The 12060-nt window shown below is 40.2% G+C and overlaps 1 protein-coding gene across 3 annotated transcripts in view; it reads right to left on the reverse strand.

Moving 5' to 3' along the window:
* Window positions 1-220: 220 nt before the first annotated feature.
* Window positions 221-12060, reverse strand: part of tafa5l (TAFA chemokine like family member 5, like) — a 101909-nt gene continuing 90069 nt past the window's right edge. For 2 of the 3 annotated variants that reach the window (XM_028453648.1, XM_028453649.1), the window contains one exon: window positions 221-1406. In XM_028453648.1, coding sequence (XP_028309449.1) covers window positions 1368-1406 — 39 coding nt within the window. In that variant the 3' untranslated portion in view covers window positions 221-1367. Of the gene's footprint in view, window positions 1407-6733; window positions 6769-12060 lie in introns of all 3 variants that reach the window. The other variant, XR_003674511.1, reaches the window with a different exon arrangement.

Here is a 12060-nt window from a genome sequence, read left to right on the forward strand (position 1 = left end):
CTGAAAAGGGTATCCCAGCGTATAGAATACTAAGGATACTTCAGTTATGTTCTGCTGTTTTCGTAAGCTGAACGGTTATTAAAACATTTCTTACATCTGGCTCAAGCCTGATATTTATATAGATATTCATAACACAGAGCTGTTTTTTCACCCTATCTGCCTCTGTTTGTGGTGTTTTAGTTGATCATTGTGTATTAAAGAGAGAAAACAACATGATGACAAGAATTCTGAAATACATTTAATCACATATTAATTGATTTTCATTACAGAATTTGACCTTAGGAACCTAATGTAGTTCTTACGCAGTTTCAACATGATTCTGCCCCATTATAAATATATCTGTTTATTAAAGAAAAGACAAGAGAGAAATCAAAAGTAAAACCAGCTTCTAATAAGATTTCACATCTGGATTTTTTTTTTCTTTTTGACATAAGGTGAACTGCAGTCTGGGCATGTGCGAAAAATATACAAGAATATGAATAATGCATTGGATAGGACCTAATTCACAGTGTATCTCTGGATGTACACACACAGGCATAAACACTTACACACTCCTCCTCGTACAGGTATGTACACTCATGCGCGCACACACACAGAGACACACACTAATCAACCCCATCTGCTAAATGTTGCCAGCATTGTGTAAATCTTCATTGACCTACAAAAACAAAAACTACTCCTCTAGTCTATGTTTGCACCACATTAATGAAAAGCACAAGATAGAAGCCAAGTCATCCAAGTGTTCACATCTCAGAGACAGCATATACTCTCATTTCTGTCCGTGTTAACTTCTTTGACTTTCATGCTTTCTCCCAAAGTCTTGTCCTGTGTGTGTATGCTGCAATGTCGGCCACTACGGCCTCGTAAAATCTCACCCAACCGAATGAGAGGAAGTTACTAAAGGCCAGGATCCAATGGACAACACGGCCTGGCTAAACTTCAGTGAAGTCACATCTCTTTAGCAGAGTACGCTCATAAAAGGAACTTGGCAGAGATATCACCCGAGACAGCTTCATGAGGGCGATAGTAAAAAAAAAAAAAGATGAAAAGGCTGACTTTTGAATATTATTTGATAAGTTTAAATCAAACTGTAGGCAGTGACTGACAAAAAAAGCTCCAAATGCCATGTTGAGTGTTCTGTACTCTGCCCTGTACATACCAGTTCCTCACAGGGATTAGGTGGAATGAAGTGCATGACTTGACTTTTTGGTGGAAACTCAGTGTTGATGTTGCTCCATCAGGCTGAGATGAAACTTCAAAATGTCTTCAGAGGTGTCAGTATAGGCTCTTCCACTGTTGATTGTGGAGAAGCTCGAGGATTCAATTTCTTTTGAAAGTTGGGCCTTTTGTGAGGTCTGGGAGGCTTGTTAAAGAATGGAGACATTATTCCCGTGGAGTGATTGGACCTGCAAGGACAATGAAAAGGCAATATCAAAAAACAAGGTAGTTTCAGCAGCCTGTCAATAACTGCCCATATCAGATGATCCTGATGGTACAGCCTATTTCATCATCCCTGCTTTTCCAGATTAACACATTATTTATTTTTAAACCATTTATTTGTACTTTCTTATATAATTTTCCATTTTATTTTTCAAGTTACAACAGGTCACAAAATATAAAAAAGGGTGAAGGGCACAAAAGGATTTTCTAAATCTAAAGAAATGTAGATTTAGATCTGTTAGAGATGTCACACATGAAGATAAATTATCAGACATAGAACAGTTTTGATCGTGCTGTGTGTGTGAGCTCCGATAATCTCACCACAATAGACAAAGAACTATTCTGACACACCACCGATCTTCCTCCAAGACAGAAATCTTGTGTGATTAAACAAGATCTAACACTGTCACCTAATGCGGCATTCGATGCAATTCCAATATCAAAGGATATCCCAGGAAAGTAAAAATATTTTCTGGCCTCCGACTTGAAAAAGTGACTTGGAACGCCACCTGAAGTTGGAACTCCTACTCAGTAAAGTCAGGAAAAAAGTTAAATATAGTGGTCAGCCATGTTTGAGATATTTCAACATGCTGCTGTTGCTTAACTAAACTCGAAGATCAGAACAACTCGCAAATGCTGAGTTCCGAGTTGCATTGAACGCATCAGTACGTGCTTCTCTGTCAACTCCCTTGATTGGTTACATTCTTTTCTACGCCACAAATCACAGGGTCAGGAGCAGTATTGGGCGGAAACACATTACAAATAAAGAAATAAAATCAGTTACCATTACAATATAGTGCGATTGTCAGTTACTTGGTTAGCTGCAGTGTACTTCCTGTTTACAGTGGCGCTACATTTTTTCGCGGAATGTCGTGCCAACCACCGTAAAACTGAAGAAGAAGAAGAAGAAGAAGCATTGTAGGCGTGTCTCTGAGCGCTAATCATGGCACGTCAATGCGAGAGCAAGACAAGCTTCTCATAGTGGAAATATGTGCATTATTTTACTTTACTTGAGCATTAAGACAAAAACATTTCAGTGAAGTGTAAGCTGTGCCTTTCAAGCTCGAAGGTTCTACTGTGACAAACAGCAACTCCAATCTGCCTCCAAAAGATACATACTCCAAGCTCCAAGCTAACCCTGCGTTGGTGGACGCACTAGACGTGAGGGAAGGCCCTTCAATGAAACAACAGCGGCTAGATTTTAAACAGACTGTTAGCCAGGGACAGATCAACAAAGCTACTGCACAGTATGTTGTAGAAAATAGAAAGTGTCTATTTGTACAGTTGCCGTACGAACAATCCTATTGGTACGGTTACCGAAGTGCAAGTATGTAGCATCCTAGGTTTAGGTTTAGGGTTAGGTTTAGGGTAAGTTTTAATCTTAGTGACGTGACCTAAACTGGCCAATGACTGACCTATCACGTGACCTAAACTGGCCAATTAGGGGCGCTGCGCACGGCTAGAATGTCGGTATATTGATGCGGCAACCGTACGAAGAGCCACTGCCTTGAAAATATGCATCCTGTCGCTACTGTGGAGTCACCCGCTTCCAGGCGGCTTGTTAGTCTGATACTATGTCCTATGCATTGCATTGTGCAGCTCAGAAAAATGCTATGATTTTTTTTTTCATATTTATTTTTAAATAGACTGGCTTTGAACTTTGTGTTTCAGTCGGATTGATGTTTGTAGAGCAGAGTTTAGTACTGTGAAATATATTTAACTGTAGGGTTGGATACAATAACAATTCATTTAGCAGAGGCTTTTATCCAAAGCAATGTTATTACAGGAGCAGTTGATGACAAGCCAGCTTCCTTAACCACTATTCCTCCACCGCAGAGTTGATCAACAGTGTTATTTTCTGATACAGCACTGATATGAAGCTGTACAGACACAAATGACTGAGAAAATAATACATTCTTTAATTTCAGGTAACTTAAGAGTTACTTTTTCTTGTAACGCATTGGTTTTTGGTGTAAGTAATCAAAAATAGAAACTGAGTTACTTTGTGGATGAAGTAACTAGTAACGGTAACTAGTTACGTTTTTTTCAGTGACGAGCACAACATCGGTCATGAGTCAGGAGTTCTCTGCTTTCCTCACACACACAAGAGGAGTTTTAATGATCAACTCTAAAACTGATCGTAACTACTAAAATTGTTGATTATTGGGGCAAATTTACTCTTCGTTTTTGTTTGTTAGGTTTTTTTTTTTATTATATCCTTTATTTAACCAGATATAAGCCTCATTGAGATTAGAAATCTCTTTTTCAAGAGGGACCTGCAATGGCAGCAGCAGACAAAACAACAATAAATACATTCATACATCAAAAACCAGCAGTTCTGGAGACACCAGCTCCAGATGACAAGCCGTCAGAATTAAAAACAGTCACAATGTCCAAGACTAGCTCTTTCCCGGTCCCTTAACAAAGATTTAAATTATCCAACAGTGACCATATCTATTAGTTTCATATAACTCTGAAAACTGTTCCATGAAAAGGGGGCGATATGTTTAAAGGCAGTCTTACCCAGTTGTGTTCTGACTCTGGGAACAATCATTTTAATAAAATCCTGAGACCGTAATCCATGACGGTTACTAGACCTGATCAAATATGTGGTCAAGTAAGAAGGCAGTAGTCCAAGAACGGATTTATGGACAAAAAGCAGCCAGTGTGTGAGTCTACGGGCAGACAGGGAGGGGCGGTTTGCAGCAGCATACAGCAGACAGGGATGGACAGCGTATCAACGACCAGTAGTAAAACGTAGAGCACAGTAATACACCAAGTCCAATTTCTTTATGTGTTTTTTAGGAGCATTCATAAATAACAAATCACCGTAGTCCAGTAAAGGTAAGAAAGTAGTGGAGAATAAATCATCTCTGACCTGATGTGAAAAACAGGACTTGTTTCTAAAGAAGAATGCCAAGTTAAATTTACACTTAGACACAAGACTGTCAATGTGCTCCTTAAATGATAAATTGTTGTCAATGATGATACCCAAATACTTATAGGTCACCGTTTCAATTTCTGCCCCTTGAGCTGTGGTGATTTTTGGAAGGTCGGTAGGTAATGCTTTGCGACCCGAGAAGACCATCAGCATAGATTTACAAGCATTTAACACCATTTTCAGGTTAGTTAAATGTGACTGACATATCAAAAGCAGACTGAAGAAAATCAAAGGTTTGTGTTAATGAACAAGATGCACAGTAGATAACTGTCATCAGCATACAAGTGATGCATACCATTTGATATATCCTGACACAGATTATTAACATAGATAATGAACAACAATGGTCCTAATGTTGAGCCTTGGGGAACACCCTTTGAAACAAGAAGAGTTGAAGAACAGAACCCAGAGGTGTATACACATTGAATTCTGGCTGTCAAATAATTCCTGAACCATCCAGCAGTCTGGCTTGACAAGCCAATATTAAAGAGCCTATTCAAAAGTGTCATTATTGACTATCAAAGGCTTTTGACAAGTCAATAAATAAAGCTGCACAATATTTTTTTCATCATCCAATGATGCCATTCACTACTTTAATGGCAGCAGTGGTTGTACTGTGGCTTTCTGAATCCTGATTGATATTGGGCCATAGTCTTATTTTATTGTAAAAAGTCTTTAAGTTGCTCACTGACAAGCTTTTTCAAGACTTTAGTCAAAACGCATAATTTAGAAATTGGCCTTCAATTATTGAAACTCGAAGGATCACTTCCTTTATGGAGATGAAGAACAAATGCAGATTTCCAGACCTCAGGAATTTCATTATTTAAAAGAGGCAAGTTAAAAATATAAGTGAGTTGGTCAGCAATAATGTCAGCTGCAACCTTAAGAAAGACAGGGTCAAGTTTATCTGGACCAGCGGATTTCCTATAGTGTCAATATTTTGCAGAACTCTACAAACCTCAGTCACATTAAAGGGAATAAAGTGAAAGGGTTGAGTCTCTGAGGTTGATAGAGGTGGTGGTAAATGAACATCCTGTTCACACGATTGATGTGAAGGAGGATGAAGGGACTTGAATAAGTGCCCAGAGGAAACAAAGTGCTCGTTAAAATGATTAAGAATTGCTGCTTTGTCAGTTACTGTGTGGTTTTCATCCTAATACAAGTTGATAAGTAATTTGGAGTTTCATCCACATAAATAGATTTTATCACTTTTCCAGAATTTCTTGGGATTCCTATAGTTTTGGAGAGGTAGTAACTTGATTTCGCCTTTTTGACTTGAGACATAAAATAGTTTCTAAGCTGCCTAAATCTCAGCCAATCAGCTTCAGATGAGGATTTTCTGGCCACAGCCCAAGCTGTATTCCTCTCTCGTTTTAGAGCAGACAGTGATATGGCGCATGTTTATCAATTGCTTTCATTAAAGGTTATAAGAAGTAGTCCCTGGCCAGTTAAACATCAGCAATAAGCGATATCTTCTTCCAGTCTACCTCCCAAAGGTCACGAAGAAAGGCTTGATCACAGAAATGCTTAAGTACAATGAGTGATCTTGCCTTAGGAAGTTTCGCTTGTGTGACTGCTGCTACTGCACAGTGGTCATTCAAATCGTTACCAGAAACACCCACGTGAAACTTTATGGGGTGTATTTGTTAAAACTAAATCAAGTAAAGTTGATTTCACCGGGTTCTTAAAATTAGGTCGTGTTGGGCCATTTACCAGTTGTATGAGATTAAAAGAATCACACAAGGATTTAAAACTGTCAGAGACAGAAGATAACCAGTCCCAGTTAAAGTCACCTGTTAAAAATAACTCTTTAATATCAAGTGACATTTAGAGTCTGCTAAGTGAAGGTAAAGCCTTACTTTTTAGCAGACGGGAGTCTATAACAGCTCACTACAGTAATAAAATGGTCCTTTAAAAGTTTTACCTTCAATTCAAGGAATTGTAGTTGTTTGCTCAGGGAATTTGATGCAAGAAGGACAACATGGAATTTGTTTTTTATATGAATTACCACGCAACCACCTTTCCTTGGACGATCACAACGAAAGACATTATATCCCTTAACAGCAATATCTTTATCCAAAACTGGTTTATGAAGCCAGGTCTCAGATAAAACAAGAATGTCTGGGTCCAAGGATTTTACCCAGATTTTCATAAAGGAAAACATCAGACAGTAGCCTAGTGCTTAGCATACTAACTGATGTTCAGCTGCTGTTTAATGAGCTTTTGCCGGGGTGAAATATCAGGAAAGTTTGTCAAACTTTGTCACTCTTCAGCTTAAAGTATTTACAGCCGTCATCTCATCCATACATGCTCTGTGCACATATGGATCTCGAGCAACAAACGCTTTCTTACCGGTTCTGGATCCAGCTTTGTCTCCCGTTCCACATCTATAATAATAATAGTAATAATACATTTTATTTAAAAGCGCTTTTCCAGACACTCAAAGACACTTTACAGCATAAAAACAACAAGAAAATATGACAGAGAAAAGAAGTGAGTGGGTGGGTGGTTTAAACATTAAAAGCTGAGTGAAACAGGTGAGTTTTGAGTGATGATTTGAAGGATGGGAGGTTGGTGCAGTTGCGGATGTGGCTTGGTAGGGAATTCCATAGGGTGGGGGCAGCTACAGAGAAAGCTCTGTCAACCCAGGTTCTGTGCTTGGTCCTGGGGACAGTGAGGGGGGTTGCATTTGAGGAGCGGAGGCTGTGGGAGGGAGTGTAGTGGTGGAGCAGATCTGTGAGGTAGGAGGGGGCCTGATTATTAAGGGCTTTATAGGTGAGAAGGAGGAGTTTGAATTCGATGCGCTGAGGAACGGGGAGCCAGTGGAGGTTTTGGAGGACAGGGGTGATGTGGTCACGGGAGCGGGTGTGGGTGAGGAGGCGGGCAGCTGAGTTTTGGATGTATTGGAGTTTATTTAGGAGTGTGGAGGTTGTACCAAAGAGGATGCTATTGCAGTAGTCAAGGTGGGATGTGATAAAGGCGTGAATTAGAGTTTCAGCGGTGGGGAAGGAAAGTGAAGGACGGAGACGAGAGATGTTTTTAAGGCGGAAAAAAGCGGTTTTCATGATTTGTTGGATGTGGTGGTCGAAGTAGAGGTTATTATCAAAAATGATACCAAGGATACGGCACTCAGAGGCGGGACACAGGGTAGAGTTATCAATGGTGAGGCGAAAGTCAGAAGCTGTTTGGGTGAGGGAGTTTGGACCAATGAGGAGTATGTCTGATGTGTTACTGTTGAAGATCAGGAAGTTTTCTTGGAGCCATGTTTTGATATCAGAAAGACAGTTTGAGAGTGTGGAGTGGGTTTCATGGGTGATAGACTTGGTGGAGATGTATAATTGGACGTCGTCGGCGTAACAGTGAAAACGGAGATCATGACGACGAATGATTTGACCGAGGGGGAGGAGGTAGATGGTGAAGAGGACAGGACCAAGCACAGAGCCCTGGGGGACTCCTTCGGACAGGGGGCAGTGGAGGAGGAGCAGTTGTTGATGAAGATAAATTGTTTTCTGTTAGTGAGGTAGGATTGTAACCAGGTGAGGGCATCGCCAGTGATATTAAGGAGGGATTTTAAGCGGGAAAGTCGGATGGAGTGGTTGATGGTTTCGAAAGCAGCAGTGAGATCAAGAAGAACAAGAATTGAGAGTAGGCCGGAGTCAGATGAGAGGAGGAGGTCGTTGGTCACTTTGAGAAGGGCTGTTTCAGTGTTGTGTTTGGTGCGGAATCCAGATTGGAATTGTTCGAAAAGGTGATTATTGTTGAGATGGGATGTGATTTGTGAGGCAACAATGCGTTCCAGGACTTTTGACAGGAAGGGGAGGTTGGAGATGGGTCGGAAGTTGCTCATGATGTCAGGGTTGAGACCAGGTTTTTTGATGACGGGGGTTACGGCAGCCAGTTTCAGTGATGAAGGGACGGAGGGAAAAGTGAGGGAGGAGTTGATGATTTTTGAGATGATATGGGAGATGGTGGGGAAACAGTGCTTAACAAAGGTGAATGGGACAGGGTCAAGTACGCAGGTAGAAGTTTTCATGGTGGAGAGGATTTTTAACAGTTCAACTGCGTGAATTTGGAAAGAGAACGAGTGGTGAGAGGGGCGGAGGCAGGTGAGGAGTGGGCGGTGGTGAGAGAAATATTTAAGGAATTGTAGAGGGTGTTAATTTTTGATTGGAAGAATGATAGGAAGGAGTTGCATTTGTCTGTGTTAAATGAGTGGGAAATGATGTCACAGGGTTTGAGGAGTTTGTTGACGGTGGAGAAGAGAGCCTTTTGGTTATTGAAACTGTTGTGGATAAGGTTGGAGTAGTAGTCATGCAGCTTGTTTCACGACATCATTAGATTAAGTGACTGATGCAAATAGATTTTATTCATATTTACATTGGGGTTTCTGGGAAAAGCATCACATTGCCATGTTGGTACCAACTATTTAAACTGTAACGGATTACGGTTACTCATAATTTGCAATCTGATTACGTAACACCGTTACATGTAATCCATTAGATTCTTTTTAGTGTATTCCACACCACATTTGAATATTCTGTTCATCCTACAAAATTCAAGAATCTATGGCTGTGATTGGTGTCTTGTTCTCCACACAGTCTACATACAACATTGCTGTAGGGAGGGTAAAATCACTCCTTTCATTTTTGGTGTGATAAAAAACAAATTTGGTGATTCCTTCCAGCTTGTTGAATCAGTGGTTTTCTGTTGTGTTTTGCAGATGCTGTACTATTTCTTATTGGATGTCTCACTCTTCAGCTGTTTTCCCCACTTATCTTTTATATAGAGGGTTGATGTATTTCTGCTTCTCATCATACTTAAATTCCCCCTGAATATCTGGCTTTTAATTTGTGATGTGGATTATAAATCTTTGTTTTCTATGCCAAACATTACAAAGCTTCTGAATTCTCCTTTTTCAATCATGAATTCAAGTAGTATTTTCATGCCACTATTTGCCCAATGTTTGAATGTTTTTTTATTCAAAATTGGTGAGGTCTGCCACACAACTCAGTATCCTGACCTCTTCTTCCAGTTTGTCTTTCTTAACCACTTTGAAGCCTGTCTCTAGAGGAAATCGAGTGACCGTGTAAAGCTAATCCTGTTTTTCCCTAATCATGTTTATGTTTGCTATCATACTCTTCACATGACAATCTTCTACATTTAGTTCAACCTCCTTCCATTGTGAAGTGTAGCCCACATGACACCAGCAGACCATGGTGCAGGGTCATGCAACCTGATAACACTCTTGAAGGTTTGGCATCAAAATATTACCCTTCTGACACAAGTTATAGAACTGTCCTCCAGTAGAAAGGGGGCTTTTCTGTTGCCCCCAAGGTCCCGGTGGATTATCCAAATGGGGAGAATCTCCTTGAAATGAAGGAGATCTTCAAAAAGTGGACACTGACTCACATATGAGTCTTCCTTCCATTCTAGATAAGTGCAACTTTAATTGAGTACTTTTCCTGGCATTCGAGTGTTTCTTGATCTGAGACTAGGTGTTACTTTGGTCAGGGTGGCTGTAACTGTTCAATAAGTTCCTGGAGAACAAATTTAAAGTGTTTTAAACCATAGTTTATCCCGTTTTTGGATATTTCCAACATTGGCCTTTGTTATGGCAAAAATAAACAAACCTTAAATCTACATAGAAGTCACAAATTTAAAGGGACCTTTTAAAACAGTTCCGTGGCCTAAATGACATATCTGTGCTAGTGTTTGGTCAATACATAACATGAATTAAGCAACAGAAGAGATTTAATACTCTATACTATCAAAAATAGTTCTCTGACAGTGCTCTGTTTAGGGGAATGTTTCCCTGGATTTGCATAAACCTCGCCCTTCCCTGCCGCTCCCGCTACACCAGGGGTGCCCAATCCTGGTCCTCAAGGGCCCCTATAAAGCATGTTTTAGATGTTTCCCTCTTCCAACACACCTGATTCAAATGACTAACTCATCATCAAGCTCTGCAGAAGCCTGATAACGATCCTGGTCATTTCAATCAGGTGTGTTGAAAGAGGGAAACATCTAAAACATGTTGGATAGGGGCTCTTGAGGACCAGCGGTTAACTTCTTGAATTAGCCTACATTCTGAGTGCACTCATCCTTTAGTAACTCCGTAAGTTGATCATTTACACAGTAAAAGCAGCACTGTTAATGATAAGTGCTGGGAGAAGTGATTAGCTCTCTCTCTCTCTCTCCCCTGTCACCCAGCTTTGCACACACTCTCTTTCTCCTCCTCTTCTGATCTTCCTAGTACATGAGTATTTAAGGTGATAATCATTTGTTTTGTTCAACCTCTGCGTCGATTGTGTCACAAAAACGTCAGATCAGCTATACGAGGCGATAGAACAGATACTGAGGGTGGAGTCCATGGGTGGAGGGTATTTTCTTCGCTTGTGACGTCACAAATTTTATCTGTGTTGTAAGACTTACACAAACCACAAACAAACGACTGGATGGTTTTCCTTCACATTTTGTGTGCTGGTGGACACTCAAGTTACCTCATACCCCAGCGGTATCTGTCATTGTGTCCTTGGGCAAGGCACTTCACCCACATTGCCTAGTATGAATGTAGTGTGTGAGTGAGTGTTGGTGGTGGTCGGAGGGGCCGATAGCGCACTATGGCAGCCTTGCCTCTGTCAGTCTGCCCCAAGGCAGCTGTGGCTACAACAGTAGCTTACCACTGAAAGAATAATGCCTTAATTCTGTAAAGCGACTATGATAAAATTAATGCATTATTACAAAAGTGGATTTTTCACAATATGTCCCTTTTAAATAATAGTCTCCACAGCCACTGCCTGTGTCTCTTATCTTATAAACTGCAGATGCTTTTGTGTTCTGCAACTCCTCCGACTCATTGCCATGGGAACCCAATGTCAAATTAAAAGAAGTTGACAATGACAGTGACCGTGGAGTTGTATGGACAGATCAACATCCTTATTTAGCTCCAGATCCTTTTGTATCAGTCTCTCCACAAATCAGGCCAGTGGGTTCCTCTCTGTGCCCTCTGGTATCCTGAAAATGCCTACGCTGTTTCTTTATGTTCTCCCCTCTAAATCAGTCACATTCTCCTTCAGGTGTCTCTGTTCGTTGAGTGCACCTGGCAGCACATCATTAAGTTCTATGTTCTGTATTTCAAGTATGTGGATGTGGCTTTCAGCTTCATTAATACTTTGCTTTGGCTCTTGTTGTTGATTAACATCAAACTGTTCTGTTAGTTTATCAACCATACAATGAATTAGAGATTTCCAAAGTGGATTCTCAGTTTGAGACTTATCTCCTAACAGAGTACAAAAATATGTAATAAAATTCATTACAATAATAAAGCTTTAACGTGAGTAGAAAATGTATTTTTTAAGGACACAAGCATTACATTTTTGTAAAAAGGCTATGCACATACTACATTTCCATGAGGAATTCCTTTCACCTCCAGTAATATACTCAACAGTTAATGACTTCATTTAGCCAATCATTCCATCAGGAAATCCATTTGAATGAGAATGGGATCCTGCCATGAATATGTTATATGGATTGATCTATAAATGTTAATATCTAAATGATTCAGGGTGACAGTGGACAAATGTGACACCCCAACACTGACCGTATAAATCATTCAGACACTTAAATATGAGTTGGCAAATCCCCATAATATTGCAAAAATTCCCAGGGCTGGCAAATACATA

This window comes from Gouania willdenowi, chromosome 7 (assembly GCF_900634775.1).
Source record: "Gouania willdenowi chromosome 7, fGouWil2.1, whole genome shotgun sequence".
Taxonomy (NCBI): Eukaryota; Metazoa; Chordata; class Actinopteri; order Blenniiformes; family Gobiesocidae; genus Gouania; species Gouania willdenowi.